The sequence below is a fragment of the Pungitius pungitius genome, chromosome 4 (assembly GCF_949316345.1).
Source record: "Pungitius pungitius chromosome 4, fPunPun2.1, whole genome shotgun sequence".
In the NCBI taxonomy this organism is placed as follows: domain Eukaryota; kingdom Metazoa; phylum Chordata; class Actinopteri; order Perciformes; family Gasterosteidae; genus Pungitius; species Pungitius pungitius.
This window is the reverse complement of record NC_084903.1, coordinates 813,853-832,240: the sequence shown is the minus strand read 5'-3', so window position 1 is coordinate 832,240 and position 18,388 is coordinate 813,853. Positions and strand designations below refer to the sequence as shown.

At 45.4% G+C, this 18,388-nt stretch overlaps 2 protein-coding genes across 2 annotated transcripts in view; both read right to left on the bottom strand.

Annotated features, from left to right (window-relative positions):
• The window catches only part of LOC119226533 (AT-rich interactive domain-containing protein 3B-like), a 40,500-nt gene extending 27,264 nt beyond the window's left edge, over positions 1 to 13,236 (bottom strand). Inside the window, exons 1-2 of the mRNA XM_037484618.2 lie at positions 12,694 to 13,236; positions 10,961 to 11,587 (exon numbers count right to left, since the gene is read on the bottom strand). Of these exons, the coding sequence (XP_037340515.2) occupies positions 10,961 to 11,587; positions 12,694 to 12,729 (663 nt within the window). The 5' untranslated portion in view covers positions 12,730 to 13,236. The remainder of the gene's footprint in view (positions 1 to 10,960; positions 11,588 to 12,693) is intronic.
• Positions 13,237 to 13,495: 259 nt separating this feature from the next.
• On the bottom strand, positions 13,496 to 18,388 carry fam219b (family with sequence similarity 219 member B). The gene is made up of 6 exons (XM_037484630.2): positions 18,187 to 18,388; positions 17,619 to 17,727; positions 16,975 to 17,068; positions 16,800 to 16,877; positions 15,736 to 15,787; positions 13,496 to 15,509 (listed from the first exon to the last, which is right to left on the bottom strand). Exons 1-6 carry the CDS (start codon positions 18,259 to 18,261, stop codon positions 15,360 to 15,362), a joined length of 558 nt encoding a protein of 185 aa, XP_037340527.1. The 5' UTR covers positions 18,262 to 18,388; the 3' UTR covers positions 13,496 to 15,359.

The following is an 18,388-nucleotide window of genomic DNA, read 5'->3' as shown; positions in this document are numbered from 1 at the left end:
AGTCTATATAGAGTTTAGCTTTTATTAACATTGTACACGGCAACATTGCGACTTCAATAAAAAAATGAAGAAATGTGAGAGACAGGGAGGTGTGGGGAGAAACAAGAAAGGCCGATGTCTGAAAGAAAGGGGGTGGATCTGCACATTCAGTTCCATGAGTAAACATGTCTGTTGGTGACCAGGAACTCTGGTTTGCCAAATAAATGGACTACATTTGTTCAGCTCGAGGCCTTTCACCAAGACACCACATTCCACAGGCCCCATCCCCCCATTACACTAGCTGGCCCCTTTCACTGCCTCACACAAATACATCGTTTATAGGCTGCTGTGGCCAGAAGTTCACACTCGTTGGTTCAAAGACCCTTTCACAGGCCCAGCAAACATTTTAGTGAATCACATCTGTGCAACCACATACAGTACTGCCAGAGTTAACCCTTTGCCCTGCTGCTACACAAGAGGCACTGGCTTGCGTGAGGGGCCACTCACTGATAATGACATTTAGCGCCATTTGTTTTGCTGTGTGATGTGCACAGCGATGAGTTTTAGGTCATTCCCAATATGCAGAAGTATTACACATTTGACAAGGGCATAGATATAAACCCTGAGTAAAATAAAACCAACAATCTCACTTTTTTTAGAAGGGGGGTGGGGGAGGTCGACTATTTAATCAATGCAGGTTTTCAGAAGGAAAATATACGGCTGCAATCAGGTCAAAGAGGCTATTAGCAGTTTCTTGTGGGTTAAAAGATTTGGCTAAAAATAACTTGCATATCTCACATCTCTCAAACAGCAAGCATCTACTTCACCCCCATGTTAATGGCAGCTGGGAGGCATCACACGGACCTGATAGGCCGTTATATACATTCGCATTACACTGACAGAACCGGGAACTCGGTGCATTCACAAGCATCACAAATAAAAATCCCTCACAGTCGTATGCCCTCTCATTACATATGAAAAGACAGAGGCCAGCTGGGGAAAATGACCTCTTTATCTTGACCTTTTGGTGGCAGGCCAGAGGGTCGGCCCCATTATTTCATAGGGTTCCCTCCATCAGGGAAGTTAGTGTTATGACTATCTCTCTGAATCTGCAGTATCAAATGTTCAAACCATAAGCGCAATTCACAGGTTCATGTGGAGTCTAATCGATAGGGAGCCATTCCTCCGTTCAGAGCCAATGGTATCTGTTTCCTCTCAGCTAGCGGTAAGTGTGCAGGGGCATTCCACCTCTGACAGGCCTGTTTCAGCCACCCCCCACGTCCCCCCAGGGATCCCGGCTGGGATGATGCAGCTCGTCATGCATCTGGAGCTCATCTCCAGGGGCCAACGGGCCACTACATCTCTACTGGAGGCTTAAAAAAAGACAAAAAAGGAAAAACCAAACTGCCAATCAGTGACTTAAGAGTATTAGCATGGCTACGGTGGGAGTGGTGTGCACAGGTCAAATATTTCATCTGTCTTTTTTGTTCAGTTTTTTAGATCAGTTTAAAAAAAGAAGAAAGCCATGCTAAAAGCAGTGCCAGCCACAATGCAGTGGTTACAGACATTCTTACTTTCATTGTGCAGTGCAAAACCAAGCCAGGACATGCTGCATCACAGGCGCTGGTCACTGCTGATCATGGTGCTTGTGTTCTGCCAAACACCCATGAAAACACTGCTGTGCTAACTAGTGCCATATATTCTTGATCTATATCATTTGCAAGAGTGTTAAGATAATGATCAACAGAGTGATTAATCAAACACACAACCTAGAGAGTAAATTTGCAAACACGGATGATGTTATAAATACTTTGTTGTATCAATTATTGTTATCACTGAAACACTATAAAAAGACCTCCACACCGCCATAATACCACATGGTTTTGAACATAAGCTCTAATCGACACATCCTCCCTCTGCGCAAAGCTTGCTCAGGTTTTCTAATCACATTTATTTAGGGCAGGAGCACCGGAGACATCTTTGTTTGACCAGATGGCTGGCCAATCAAGGCTGTCCGCACTGGGGGTTGGGACATCCCAAATCTGCCACAAACATTACTGCGTTCCTCATTAATATGCTGTCCGTCAAAGAGCCGCGTATTCAGATACTCAAGACTATGTATATGCCAGAGGACGATGTTACCTGCTCATTCAGTACCTGCTTAAAACGGACGAAGCGCGGCAGGATTAGATTATCTGTTGTCAATAATACGGGTTGATGACATCCAGTGATCTGATTGGTTGAGAGTGAGTAATGGGGGCGCATTATTCAGCGATAATGTACAGTTGCTGTTCACATTTACCCGTTCCATATCACTGCACTCAAAATAACAAGCTAGCTTTTGCATGACTGTTGGTTGACATTTTAGCTTTTAGCTCGGTGGCGATCGCCGTAAAACCCCCGGAAGTCCCACAAATGATCGTTTTCAGGCCATGCGAGCTTTCCCAACAACGGACAATTAAGGTGAATGTGAATGAATGAGATGGTGCGGGACCCAATGCTGTTACATGCACATACAGGGACTATTTTTTCTCTAGACTACTGAAATGAGATACACAACCTTTGGTGGCTACAACTATTTGTGCTGAAAGGCAGCTATTTACTTACTATTTATAAGCAATAAGGTACTTGAGGCAGTACTTTATCTTCAATAATGCCCTTTAAAGGAAAATTAAAAAAAAAATTCATCCCACTGAAGGACATCAATCAAGTGTTGGCTGCCTGGCCGCCTTGTGCCACCACATATAGTTCTGAAGATAACCTATATTCCCCCATAGTTAATAATTCAATTTGTGGCGCCACTTTAATCATTTACTAACATGGCATTTGAAATTATTGACTCAAGTTGACATGGTCCATAGTACTAGTCACAGCTTGATTGTCTATTAACCAGATCAGCTGCAGGTCAGAGCCCAACCTGTTATTTTGTCATCTGAAATGATTCCAAACAAGGTGCATAGTCATTTGTGTACCACACAAGTAAATTCAAAGTGTGACTGACCTATGCCGTCTCTCAAATAGTGTCTAAAGCTGCATACATGAACTGATGATGGGATGAAATTCAGCCCGATGTACTTCTTATTTTGTCAATAACATGATATTATTATCACCAGAGATTTGACAACGTCAGCAAAAATCGGTTTAGGTTTCTTGTTATAATTACTTAATTCAAAAGTATTGAGGCTTTCCACAATTAAAGAAATGTAGTTGACCAACTGGTCCACTAGTTGATTGAGATCTTTTTGATTCAAAAACGCCATTTACAAATATGCCTAACTACAGCCATCTTACTCAAACTTCAGTTGTTCAGGATTAAGATTACTGATTAAGTGGAGGCAGGACTTTGCTCATAGTAGCAGGAATCTTGTTTTTCCCCTCATGAAAGAAGCTGCTCACACCCAACCACCACATTACGGGTTTGACAAACTCGCTACTTCACTGTTCTTTTTTTGTGTGTGTTTATTGTGATTCAGGAAGCGATCCCGGCTTTGGGAGGGGTGCCCAGCTTCTACACAGCCCAGAGTGTAGAGTGTAGAGTGTAGAATTGTTGAAGGCCAAGCTGTGAACACATTGCTTACAGTGTAATGTGACGTTTCCTGGGCAGCAGCCAGGACCACCTTCTTCTTTTCTTTTTTTCTTCCCTCCTCTTACAAGCATGCGATTACACACGCCTGCGTTTGAAGACTTGGCAGCCGAACAACACGGCCACATGCCATTATAAGCTACGTGGAGTTTTGGCAGGCGGCGCGATGACTGTGCAGAGGGAAAAGCCGGCAGGCTACAGGGAAAGGAAAGCCTCCTGTACCTCTTTCATCTCCTTCTGGGCGGCGTGTTTACCCAGGGGCCTTGACACAGTGGCCCAGTTAGCACCCGCAGTCCCGACAAGACTGGAGCTCTGCCAAAGCAGTTTGAGAAGGCGGGCCAAGAAAAGCCATAACAATAGACAACCCTCGCTGCCCGGCCCTTTCTACAGAAGCAGCAAAGTGGGGGCAAGAAGCCAAAAGTCTCTTTTTTTTGCCGGTTGGAGAGGTTTTTGTCTGTCTGTGTGCTTTATCTTCCTGTTATAACACCGGCTACACCCTAACTGCAAATATATATCACAGTGCTCAGTCAACTTTATCTAGGTTTAAGATTATGTTTAAACCCTATATAAACAGTCCTGGCAGATTTAATTTACTACCTTTTTAAATTAAAACTATGTTAAGCAGTTCACACAAACCACTGGTTGTTTTGAGGAAACAAGGAATAATTGTGCATCGAACCACAGCCTTTCTGGTGCCTAAAGGTGTTGACTGAAGTACTGAATTTGTATTTAGCCAATTTGACTGTTATTTAAAGTCCTCACACACCTGCTTGGCTTTACAAGCTTCCTCTTTTGCAAAGCGCTTGTTTTATCGGTTAGATTGGTACAAAAAAAAATCCAATGTCTATCTAACCTACTTGGTGGTTTCTCCAACGTTGCCTGTCCCCCCTTCAATGATTATAGTGTTGCAATTCATGGGAATGACAAATTCTTTAAGCGGACGGTGACACCTCAAAAAAGAAGTTGAACTGGACATGTGAAAAAAACGTATTTGCATTGTTTATGAACCATCAATATCGTTAGATACCTATAGATACCTAGTGCATTCAACAAATAAACATGTGAGCAGTGGAGCAAAGACGGATCAACAAGTTAATAACGAGTACATATTGAATCATACATGATACAAGGACGATAGGACCTTGCATACAGTGTACACTGCATGTGATTGGCTGTACATGTGCACTGCACGCATCACTATATGCAGTCAGCCTATATAAAACTCAAGGAGACTTTGCTTAACAGTGTCATTTGACCTTGGCTCTACCTCGATGCAGCTGCCAATGGGGTAGCTGGACGTCTTTGTCTGCGCTTAATTTGGCTATTCCCCGTTCTGTTTGCCTTCATTAAAGGGCAGGTGTTGAGATATGCTGAGTGGGAGTGGTTGTAAGGGACGAATGGAACCAGCAGCGGTGTGGGGAGGAGGGGGCCTGTGGTTTCATTCGCAACAGATCAAGTTACAGCAGGCAGCAGTAGCTCAGTTACAATTAGAAGCAAGAAAGTCAATCCTCTAGGGGCCATATAGGGGAGAATAAAAAACAAATAGTGTGTGACATCTCGAATGGACATTTGCATTTAAAGGAGAACTTTTTGCCTTTTCAATTGAATTAAATGGAGAAGGCTAGCGGGGCCCTCTGTGACCATGCGCATTGGGGGTCACCCCAAGAGTCGCAGCAGGATGCAGGATGTTGCCGAGGCAATTGCTTCCGCTGAGAGGCAGACGCCTCCATTACAAAAAGGAAACAAGACCCGTGATCAGAACAGGTACATTGGGCAAAGCAAGATAGAAGGGGTGTGTTGCAAGCAGCACTGCATGCTTATTCTTCTACTGCAAACATGACCACAATGCAAATCACTAATGCATATAGACAATAAAGCCACACAGGAAGTGAGCATTCCACATTGTAGCAGCTTTGTTTCTACCGATGTGAGAGATAAACACAAGAAATGAAAAAGGTTCTAAAAAGATCTACGTCAGGATCACAGTAGCCACAGTTGATGAAACTAAATGAGAGATTAGTTTTATTTGATGTTTAATGCATCTCATGCATTATAAATCCTTTACACACAAAAGCACATTCCCAATTGTTTTAAGTTTGCGGCTAGTATTATCTTCTCTCATCTAGGACATAAATGAGGCATATGATTCTCCTGCATTGATGTCGGGCAAAAAATGTAACTTTAGTACTAATAGAGACATAGTGTGTTTCCTCTGAAGGAGGCAGGGCCAAAAATCCACAAACACCATCCAGCTCCAGTATGGCATGTGTGGATGATAGAAGCATCAGGACAGGCGATGAGGAGTCAGACCAGGCCAAGGTGCCATGAAAAGCCTCCCACCCTAACCCAGAAACAGATGCACCTTTTGGGAGTCGAACAAATAAAAGGAGAGAAAGTGTCTCTGCCTTGTGGGAGGGCTCTTCCCATCCAGCTCCTCCTTTTTTTTTTTACAGCCCCTGCAACACTGACTGAAATGAATTGAAAGATCACCAATCAAGAGCATGACTACGACACAGACACGCACCCACCCCCCCTGTCTCCTGTTGGGAGCCCCCGGTGGGAATGTTCACTGTTTGAAGAGTTAACTCTTTAATTCCGTCTGGAATGTTTCCTCTGGGTGGGGTAGCGTGCTGTGTTGAGCCAGACCACTAACCTCACTCCTTCTTCCACTGTTGGGCTACACCCCCCCCCCCCATCCCCCTCCAACCCTTCATCTAGCTACTAAATTCAATACCTCTATTTGTGGGCAGGGGCGGGGGGTCGTCCACACGTGGCTGTTAAGGCCAGGTCAGCACAAAAAACAGACTGGTCTGTGCCCGCACAACTACAATTTACACTGATATTTCAGATAAGCACAAAACCATAATTTACATGTGAAAAAATACCCGCGCACCGAGGCATTTATGATTAATGGTTGCCATCCACACAAGCGCACAAAAAGAAAAAGCATAAAATGTTGATCTCAGTTGAGCAAGCTCAGGACACTGAGATTTGCACTTAGGGAGGAACATGAAAATAGAAATAAGTTGCGACACCACTATAAGATGTTGGAGATTTTTTTCTAATGAATACTTGTTGGCTACCAGAAATGTCACCAGCTTAGTTTTCAATGAATACATCATAATGTGATCAATACTATACACAGTTCAATGGGTACGCTATTTGATTAAATATTTTTATGTTGCGCAGGCCCTTATTGGTTTTCTTTGGGATGCAAATTCAATCGTAGCCATACCGGTCCGGCTGCTCTGAGCAAAGAGCAGCATCAATCAAAAAAATATTCACACTTGACATTTCATCTTTCATTAAGTCGTAATCTCCAGGTGGATCACTTGAAAAGACATTCTAAGAACAACAGAAGTGCTCGCGGCACAAACCGGAATGCAACACTACGACAGTTGTTCTGGTTGAACAAGTATGCAACATCTATGATGATAGAGACACACGGCACGTCGGCCAAAATGTTAAAAAAAGGAAGATTTAACACAAGGCTGCTAAAATGAGCCTGCTTAATATGTATCAAAGGCCAGTGTTGTAGCTAAAGTGGGGAAATGAGGTTAACCATTTAGTGTCCGGACAACTAAAAAAGAAAACCTTCACACCCTTTCTTCCAAACATAAATTTCCTTTTTCAAGCTTCTGTGGTTTAAGGGTTTATTGTCCTTTAAACTGTGCTAAACAATAACTGAGCTTTTGTACAGATCATCTATCAATTTAGTTGGTGCCTAAAGGCCACTTCTCTATTATTTTATTGTGCCATTCGTTTAAAACTGTCACTTTAGTAGAACAATGCATTCATTTGGATGTGAATGCATTGGTATTGGGGTTGGCAGCAGAAGGGAGTAATCTGGGTTGAGGCTTTCCGTTCCCCATGTAGCTCAACAGTTTACAGGTTTCCACACATCACAGATACGCTTCCTCCAGCCCTGCAACATCTTTCAATGGACGTCGCCTTCTTCATTACTTCATCTGAACTACCTCCATTTGTACGAACAGGGGTCGGACGGTAATTCCAGTCTTATTGCATCAGCCCTGACAGGAAGTCCAGTGAACGGAATAAGACTAAGTACACCATTTAAAACCCCATTGACAGATAGGCGAGTAGAAAGCAGATCAGGTTGGTGTACACGCAGCATGCGGATCGGGCAGTGAGGCGCCCGACTCCCGCAGCGGCAAAACACAGAGCCACTGAGCGTCCCTGCCCAACAGTCGCTGTTACACATACCACAGTCAGAGTGATAACTGGAGCCCATCTGCTAAATACAATGTCATCCTCATTCATAAATGGACCATAAAAACAAGGGCAAACATTCCTGCCTCTAAAAGCTTGCACACAATCCACACAGTATTGATCCCCAGCAACTTCCTGGCTGATGTGTTGCTGGGGCGACAGATGAATTATGCAACAGTGGTGGCTCAACAGACAGGCTTCAGGGCTCATGGGTGGCAGACCTCGGCAGTAACGGACGTCTCCCCCCACCCAAGTTGTGGACTAGCTTGGCCTTCTTCGGTTCTGCCCAAGTGCTGCTTACTGACGGCTAGAGTGATAAAACAGCAACATTTTCCATCTTTTGCTTCCTACTAAATGCATTACCTCGTACAACAATAAAGAACTTCTTTGTCGGCTGAAAAATAGAAAGGAATGGTGTAATGTTAAACATTCAAGCCACAGTCTGCTTCATTGAATCACTAATGCAATGCCAAAGGAGCCACCGATCAGTCAACTGCCAAGCACTCCTGAAGCGTGTTATTCAGCCCCGCGATGCAATGAGTGATGTACTCGTGCCTTGTCATTACCCCCCCCCCCCCATGTGATAACAGCAAATCTGCTTGCCGCCTCCACCTTACATTCATTCTTCAGAAAGCACACACAACCGAAATCCTCGTCCTGACCCAGCCAAGCTCCCACAGCAGCAGTCGTGCACTGGATGACTCCACTACTTGGATCAGAGCCAAACCACAGCCTGAGCAAAGAGTTGAGTGCCAGGACGGACAGGGACACACACACACCCCCCCCCCATCCAACTGGCGCCCTGTCTCCTTTATTACAGTGAAACGCAGGACACAATCTGTGCTCCGCAGGCATGATTAAAACAATTAATCACAGAGGGATTATCGCGAGGCGTTGAGGGGCCAGTGTAAGTTTTTTTTTTTTTATAAGAAGAGGATGGGGGTGGGGTAGGTGGATTACAGGGATCACCCAGACCTCTGTCCCACTGCGGGGGTGACCAAAGTGCTGAGGCCGGCTGGCTGCCCACCCGAGCGCGCTCGCTCTCTCGCGCTCTGCGACGCCTTTGTCCATCTCCCTGTTTGACAATTATTTACTCTGCTGTTAATGACAGGGCTGAGGTCACTGCACATGCATCACTGACATGAAAGCACTGGCTACTTGTGTCCGTCCACCCCCATCTGACCTGTACAGGCCCCCTCGCCACTCAAAACACTTAGGAGTACAGGACTAGGAGACAAGGCTAATCAAACAAGTGTCAGTGGAGCGTCGCTGCCGGCGACCTGCATGTGACTAAGAATTATGTGGCTCCTTCAGCGATTTGAGGTGGTTGTTTCCCATTATTCTGCAGTGCGTCCCTCAGGATCCACACATTGTTTAGGAGCTACATGTGACCGTTGCGATCATCCTTTATAGTAGCTTCGCTACGCTTTTTGTAGCATGGATTGGTGAATCAGCAAGTGGACATGAACATCCTGTTTGTCTTTCTTTAAGCGGCTACGGATGAAATCAGCCGCCACTCTCTGCATATACAGTATGTTCCGCTCGGGATACAAAGCATGGTGGTGTCTCTGTCGGAGTGGTCACAGCATTCACACACACCTTGAGTATTTGGGGTAAAAAGGCTGACTGGCCACATGAAATGTAAAATGGTCCTTCGTGGTAGCCATCCCACCTGGCCCCTGTCACTGTAAATAATGAATATAATAAATGAGCTGCTGCCCGCATTATCATAGGTAGTTGGTTTTCGCGGCATCTGCCAGGCTTGTCTCTGGCCTCTTGAAGACAATGACATCAAAAAAAAGAAGAAAAAAAAAAACCAGTTCCCCTGCACCCTCCCCCTACAGCAGTGCAACCCGAAACTGCCTGAAGAGATGAGCCGTCATTAAATACTGCAGAGCTGACATAATGACAGGAAAGATAAAAGAGAGGAAACAAAAAAAGAAAAAAAAGGGCCAGACCAATTCTCATCCCATAATGCCTCCCCAAAACCCCAGGCTCGGCCCGCCTCTCCTAATAAAAGACACAGGGCCGCAGACAGGGCCCTGTTCAGCTACAACTTTGCTGCTGTTATTTCATGTTCAGACAACGTTAAAAACAAAGCTCGGCCATCTGCTTCACTCCTACAGACAACGTCTGGAAATATTGCAACAAACTCCACACAATATGGATAATAACGGAACCTTTTTAAATCATCTCCAGCAAATCCCTGTATGGGCTGAGCCTCTGGTTGATATACAACTATAATAAAACTGCCGCTCCTCCCACCTCTATACTACTGCCATCCCTGAATTAGGAAATGTGCTCTAGAGAAGGGCCATTCAAAGACATTTGCCTTTAAATAGACAGCAATAAAAACCAGACACATGATAGTCCAGCACCCTCAGCCCACTAATCAAGCTCAGATATGTCCTCTGACACTGCCTCCTCTTGTGCAACTACAGCTTTTTATATCACCCACATGCTGCTGCTGAGCTCTCTTAAACCTGCTACGTCTCATGCCATGATGCCGGACCACATGTTGCTCGGCTTGGCTCCCAGTTGGCATTCCAGCGTTTCGTAACACTGTGCTGAGGCAATATTTACCTTGAAGGGAAAGTGCACTTGGCACACAGCCGAAACCCTTGCTACTGTGTAGTACATCCAAACTTCCCACCCACCCAAAATCCTCGTGCTGACCCGGCCAACCACCCACAGCCTCACAGCAGCGGTCCTGCACAGGCCGACTCCGCTACCTGGATCAGAGCCAAACCAGAGCGCCAGGAGCAACACACACACACACACACACACACAAGGGAGGGAGAGAACTAGCGAGTGTGAACAAATTGCGCCCCAGCCTGGCCCACTGCCAGGACTCACTTAGGGGGGATTTTCAGCCACAGAAGCCAATCAGCGGTCAACCATCCGAGGAGATTTGTATTGTCTCACGAATAGACTGCTGAAGAGGATCGTCGCACCGTTAAGTTGAGCAGTCACTCACAGCAGGGAGCCTTACCCCTTTAAGGGTCACAATGAACAGTGTTTTTAAAAGACGACTGGGATTGGTAGAAAACAGATTTATGCGATAAGAAGCTAGCTTTGGTTTAATAACTCAGCGAAGCCCCGAATGGGAACTGGAGTAAAAAGGAGGAAATGGTGCGGCCTGGAGACAAAAATGAAGAGGGCACTAACCTGTCTGAAGTGATCATCAAAGCCCCAATCGGCCTGTCCGTTTGGAGAGGTAGCAGAGCGAGGCCCCGCTGGAGACAGGCCCTCGTCGGGTTCCTGCTTCACTCTGATGGGTGGGGACGCAGCCCTCTGGGGCGCTGACGCAGAGTAACTGCCATACGGCCGGGCCGGGATGCGGGACGCGCTCTGCTGCAGTGCCAGGGTCTGCTTGCGGAGGAACTCCAAACCGCTTCCCTCATCCTCGTCGCTGCCCTCGTCCCCCTCCATCATCTCATTGTCGTCGTCGTCGTCCCCAGAATCCCGGCCTCTGTCCTCGTCGTCCTCCCTTTCAGAGTCCACACTGCTCTGATTGGAGACCCTAGGAGGCAACCCGACACCAGGGACCACCCCAGCCAGGCCTTTGCCCATGAAGCTGGCCCCAGACGCCCGGGCAGCCGCCAGGATGGCCTGCTGGGCGGCAACCTGCTGCGCATACATGATGTGGGCCTCTCGCAGCTTCCTCTCCTTGCGCTCCATTTCCAGTCGGGCCTGCTGCTGGCGCTGGAGCTGCTCCATTACCGCCTCCAGCTTCATCCCCCCTGTAGAGGTGCTCTGAGGAAAGGCAACACCAGGATCCTGAGACATGCTGGGCTGTGGGAGGAAGAGAAGGAGGCATGGTTGACATGCTGAAATCTAATTAGCCCTTTATCTCATTACACAGGATGAAATGAAACACATGTAAAGGCACATGCACTCTCATCGCCAACAAAATAAACAGTAATGATAGCTAGACTTTACAGAAGAGATATATTTGCACATAAAACAAAAACATGACAAATCCAACCATTTGATTCCCATCAGGTGCATTAAAATATGCACAAATAAGATGCGTATTCTCCCAGTTGATCTTTCAGATGTGAACTTAAAGACTTAAAGTATGTGTGGAAATGAAAGCGAAGAAGCAGGAACATTCACAGTGGGCTGCACAGTAATGTCATTGAGTACAAAGTAGAAAGGGCAAACAAATGCATTAAAAACATAGACTCAATCGGTCTGGAAGAAAACGTTGCAGTGAGTACAGATATCACAAGTACACGTTAAAACACAAGTGAGTTGTTCAGCAACTGAGTTTTAGGAGTAGTGCGGGGATTTTTCACATCGAAGTCATAACATACACGTTCAAACCAAGGAGGTATAAAATCGATGAAAAAGTTGTTACACATAACTCACGTCAACTACAATTCAGAGTTCAAACTAGCTGACGTTACCAAACCGGAGAAAGTGCTGACAAACAGCCTCCAGCCGGAGCTTCATTCTTACATGAAGAAGTTGTAAACTGAACATCTTTAGACAAACACCAACACGACAATGTTAAAAACTTTTTTTAAGGAGAAAAAGTGAACACCTTTTCCGCATTAGCCTCCGTTAGCTGCCACATGCTCGAGACGCGTAGAGAACGTGCGTGACGTCACGTTTACGGGTTTTAGTGCAAGTTACCGTAACAACGAAGGTGTAACATTAACGGCATTCGTTTTAAAGAGGCATTGCGGTGTTACAACGAGTGAAGAAAAGCGACCTACCATAAGGTCGAGTTACTCTGAAAGTTTCCCTTCGTTCTCCTTGTTTTACCGTTCTCTCCCTACCGTACGAGCGCCCGTTAAACGAGGCCGTCCCACCGCGTCTACCGGAGGCCGCCGAGCTCGGAACACGTCAGAGAAAAGGTGGAAAAAAGGGCGCCGGGCATTACCACCACTCACCATATGTGCCTTACTGCCGCTCGAGTTGTCCACCATCCCTCCTACCTTCCTTCCTTCCTTCCTTCCTTGTCTTTTGTCGTCCTTTACTCGTTTGTGGCACTCGCTTGTAAACACGCGAACGCGCGCGGGGCAGAGAGGCTGTGCACGCGCCGTACAAACCGACTGACCCGCCGGCGGAAAAGCGCTCTTCGCTCTCTACCTGCGTTTTGGGTCTCTGCGTTTTGGGTCTTTTCCCCCCCCAGTGATTTTCTTCTTTAATGGGACAGGGGACCGCCTGGAAAATGGCCCGATCTCATATCTCGCAGAGCGCTAAAGGTAACTCCCTTCAGTCGTTTTTCTTTTTTCTTCCTCCCCTTCCATTGACACCCCCCGCGTGGCGCACAGCGGCATTAGGCCCGCCCAGCGACAGCAACATGTCTCACTGGCTCTTCGGCACCATGACCCTCTCTGTCCGGTCTATTCACCTATAATTTATTCATATCTACCTTTACAATGTAGCATTTAGCAGGCTGGATCAGTAGATGTAGGTATACGTTACTTAAAAGGAACGGTAATAACAGCGTATCTTCAAAAATGAAAGCAACATTGAAAAATGGCAATGTCTGCATGCTTGTTTAAATAAAATAATACAAAAACAACCTCATTGCATCAGTGAATTTCAGTAGGTATTTCATTGGCTCTGTGCTGCCCCCTTGTGGCAACACTGACTATATTTACAATGGTTTACATTAACCACCGCAAATATTAGGTCAAAGAATCTAATGGCTCTACTGATATACAAACTCCTTAGTTATTGCACATGGAAGTATAGATACTATCTTTATTTTAATATAAACCAATAAACAGTACAATCAAATAATAAAAGATTAGTGTTTACCATTATAAAATAACTAAGCTATTGCATTTAGCATTCAATAGCAAGTCACAATGTTGCATAACGAGCGGATTGTCCCAATAGTTGCATAGTACAGGTGAGTCAAGTGTACTTGCTACTGACCACTGGTGTTAAGTGCAATATTTGTGTACAGATAAACATTGTGCAGAGCCAGGGTCGGGGGTCAATACAGCTCTTGCATTTAAAGCATTTAACTCACGCTTGTATCAAGTGACTCGCACTTAGTGTAATAGCAGGAATCCGCCTTTATTCCTAAATCCCCCACATTGGAACAATGGAGTGCGCAGAGGAGAAACGGACCCTCCGTGATAAGTGTCTGACATTTTCAACAGAAAGCATTTTCCTTGCAAAGTCTCGAGTGAATTGATGGAAATACAAATCAAGTGCTCCTACTTTTTTCCTCCCAAAAAATGTCACTTTCCTGTTGCTCACTCACACGACAAAACTAATCTCGTGAAAAAGTGAGCGCGTCCACATTTAACTCAGTTTAAAAAAAATATGACCCACACTGAAACGAGAGTAACAACATACGTCTTTTGAAGTGGGAAAAGAAAGGGACTGCCATTTTCTGTTGTGTAGAAAACGGCAATCGGCACATCACAACAACAAAAATGGAAATAATTCTAACACAAATGGATGTATGCAAAAATGGGCAGCAAATAACATGGGTATCCAAATGTGTTAATCCTTATACAAATGTGGCTTACTGGTTTTGAGCAGTAACCAAGTCTAGTGTCCTCAACGAATGCACTAATAAATAAATAAAGGCTTGTAACACAAACACACACATCATGATGTGTTTCAGATGACGCAGCAAAAGTAACCAATTCAACGAGAAAGTGTGTCCAAACCTTAGACTGGTCCCTTAACACACACACTCTTTTTTAAAAGGACACAATCCCTTCCTCAAGGATCTTTTTCTTGAACATGGTTCAAGAGTTAAATGCATTTTCTACATCACAGAGATTGTAGATCGCATCGGTAAATCCCTCAAAAGGACATTAGCGGCTCATCTGCCAACATGTTTTGGGTCATACACGGCAGTGTAACAACCAGGGCATCGCTCCTAGGACAACTTTCTTTTTGGTATGTCGCTGTTTGCTCAACGACGGCCTGTAAAAAAGTAATAAAACTCTGTCTTCTCAGCAAATACTGTGGGAGGAGCAGAAGACAACTTTAAGTCAGCCTTCTCTTCTACACTTTTGTAGCAATATTAGCAGAAAAACTAATGACTTGAAACTGAATCATCTTTCATTTAGTTATCTGCTTCTTATAAAAAAAACATTGAGTTGATTTTGTTTGACTAGGTGTTGTCAAAGTATTTGAGGAGAGATTCATGGAAGCGAAACAGGTAAACATCCAGTTAATGCAACAATAGGGAATGTTAATGATCACGCGAGGGCCCTTCATACAGGCGGCTGATAGCCGGAACATGAGATGGAAAAGACGAACCACCCACCAAGTCAACGAGGACACATCCGATAATATACACGCCGCTCTAGTCGGAGCGCGGCCATAGTAAGCATCTCATGAGGTTCAATAAAAAGAACACCAGGTCACGCTTTGGAGGTCACAGTGAATAAGGCTTGTTCTTGGGCCGCATGGGTCGGGCAATCTCGCTGCGCGTGGTCCCGGGGGGGGGGGGTTTGGCTTCAGAGCTGGAAGTCCTCAGGCAGCACAGCGGCGGAGCCAGGTCAGAGACAGGGCCTCAGGCACCGGTGACTAAAGTCAGGGGCGGGAAGTGGTGTGAAGGATGGGCACCGGGGGGGGGTCACTGCGTGGAGCAGGACGGGCCCTCGGCGCAGCAGCACACGGAGGAGCTCATGGCTTTGGGAGGGATCAGGTCCAGGTCCTCGTCGTCGGGGATCTCATCCAGGCGGTAGCCGTCCTGGAGAAGCTGCTTGCTTAAATCAGGATGGACCTGGAGAGCAAAGACATGACATTTCTGTGACTGACACACACACACACACACACACACACACACACACACACACACACACACACACAGGGTATGGGACTTCTTCTTACCCCGTGATCACTTGTTGCTGTGACTGAACATAACACACGTTATGTATGACGTTCCTCATGGTCCTAAATTACACGTTGTCACATGTACTGTCATCAAGGACACAGTTTATGAAACTCACCTCAGCTGAAGAGTATCCCGATGAATACTGCTCAAAATCGATCTCTTCATCGCTGTAAGGACAAGCACGGTAGCATCTGTCATTCTGTTGTTGACAACTGTGTGCTTTTAGAATTAAAATCAGAACACGTCCAGATGACATGATTCTACAGCAGTAGATCAGCAAGTATTTCAGTCCTCTGCATTCAAAAGGAATTCAACTATGCCTTCACCTGTATAGAGAGGCAAGGTCCCACCACTTCTGATGGACCGACCTCAAACTATTTTTTCAAAAATAATCTTCCATGAGAGAAAATGTTTTTTGCCTGCTTAAATTGCACCATGAATTAAAGGTTACAAGTTAAAAAGATGATTTTTGCATGTAAACAAACCTTCGAACTGTTAAAAGTATAAGAGTGTGTAAAAAAACGTGTTTCAAAACTTGCCCTCTCTACTGACCATTAGGGGACAACTCCCCTGGTTTCACCAGTCAGATAGTATACAAGTCAAAGAGAAGATTACTTCTCACTTGATTTATTCCCTCAGTATACATTAATGTGAGTCTCTAGTTTCAAGTCTCCTTCAATAAAGCGTGACATTCATTTCGTAGGTCATGATCCTTTTTAGAGTCAAATATTAGACCACAAAGCAGAGTCTGCTTCAAGGGGCGTGGCAACCTTGTGATTGACAGGTTGCTGGTGCCCCGGTAGTCGTATACAAGGTTTCAAACTTCCCTTCATTGGCTGCGCGGAAATCCAACATACAATCTCCACAAACCAGTGGGTGACATCACAATGAGTACACGTCCACTTCACATGTAAAGTGAGAATGTGTAGAAAGGCTACACATAAACATACATGAAGCTACACTAGCCAACTAGCTTTGCAAAACAGGTGAGCGTCCATGCTGCTGTTGGTGACCTACATTGTGCAGTTTCACACCAAAAAAAATAGACAAATGAATTACAAATGTGTAATTCATGCTATGATTTTAGCGGGACAAAATCCGTTGACCAGGATTAGTCCCATGGTGGACAGAGACAAGGAAAGGGCAGGGACTCTGCCTCCATACCTGGTGTATCCTTACCTGTCCGAGTCCATGGCAACCAAAGGGTCCTCAGCGTGCTGACTCAAAGCAGCGTAGCCCTTGTTGTACTTCACCGTCCTAAAAGGAGAACCAGAAACTGTGAAATCCATCCCGCTAAGCCCTGATCTCGTCCCGTGCTCCTAGCTCACATGGGCTTGCTCTTTCCTCCTGGTACCTCTTGGATCCCTGCCGGGGCTGATGCGTCACTGGAGCACCCGGTGAGAGGGCTTTCTTCTTTAGCGCCTTTCTCGCCATCTCTCGGTGTCTCTCTAAATGTAGGGAAGAAACATTTTTGTTGTGCCAACTAGAGCTGACCTAATGAGAGTCAGAGCTAAAAGCCACAAAGTTTATTGTGCTACCGTAACTTTAAAAAAGTCATGTCTGAGTGTAGGAATTGAGATTCACATGTGTACACGTTGCTCCTACCATCTGCCGGTTGATAAGACCGTCTTTCCACTACTAGGACGTTAATTTATGAAACTAGGGCCTTCTTTCTCTAACCTATTTTTTTTTAAAATAACAACAAAAAAACATAGTAGCTAATCTAACAATGTATTCTTTCCAATTAAACAAACTTCGTGGAGTGGGGGAGGTCCTTTGAATAAATGCATCATTACGTAATGCATATTCAGTGCGTTATTGCAAGTGGTAAAAAGAAGAAGAATACATCCCCTAAACACTCCTTCACTCCTTTACTAGGGTAATTATATTTCCTCTTCCCTATCTACACAGCAGTCTTTGTTTTTTTCAGTGCTTTGTTCAATAGTGTGACCCACAGCTGACTCAAAGGAACCAACTGAGACACATCACCACACTTACGTAGTTTGAGGTGGATCGCTGTAGCTCTGGACATGATGTAAGGTCCTCTTTTCTCCAGCGGCTTCATCCCTCCGTCGGCGGTCTTAGGTCTTGTGCCATTACTGGGGCCCTGCGATAAGAAAGAAAATAAAGACTAGCCTGTACTTCACATTTCAGTTCATTGACAAGACTGCAGTTTAGTAGCGAAGTGACCGTTACGTCACGCGGCACTTAACTGGGAAGACTCAAATCCATTGAGGATTGTCCTCGTGAATAAAGAATAACAAAAACAAAACAACAATGGGATCATATTTGTTCTTCTCTTGTCGGGAAACACGTTTCGCCAGCAGACCACTCGGTCCAACGCAATAAGATCAATGTCACGTGTGTGTCGGTTCATTTTGTCACTCGCTATCCTTCAGACAAACTCCGCCATGTCCGACGGCCGACCGCGTACCCCCTGGACACTGGGTGCATTAGCATCGCTCCTCTAAACAACTGTCAAAAACATCAGGCTAAGCTAGTCAGCTAGCCTCCCAGTTTCTATTTACAAGCTAGCGTTAGCCGGATTAGCTTGATCCGACATTACCGGCAAAACTTGTGGCTCCGACTGCGCTCCAAACAAGATGTCCTTCTCCGGTTCCTCTAGGATGTCGTTCATCATCTTGGCGTTAGTCGTCACAATTCACACCACAACACAGCCATGATGACAAGCGTCCCACCGGCGCGGGACTGTGTTGTTTTTCTTAAGGAGCAGGAAGTCACTTCTATTGGAAAGCTATGCTATTATG

Excerpts from the sequence above, each read along its gene's own strand:
- fam219b (XM_037484630.2), bottom strand. The coding sequence starts at position 18,261 with ATGATGAACGACATCCTAGAGGAACCGGAGAAGGACATCTTGTTTGGA. Across the intron at positions 17,069-17,618 it reads AGCGATCCACCTCAAACTAC|AGAGACACCGAGAGATGGCG; the intron begins GTAAGTGTGGTG and ends CCCTACATTTAG. Across the intron at positions 15,510-15,735 it reads CGGGATACTCTTCAGCTGAG|GTCCATCCTGATTTAAGCAA; the intron begins GTGAGTTTCATA and ends TTTGCTCTCCAG.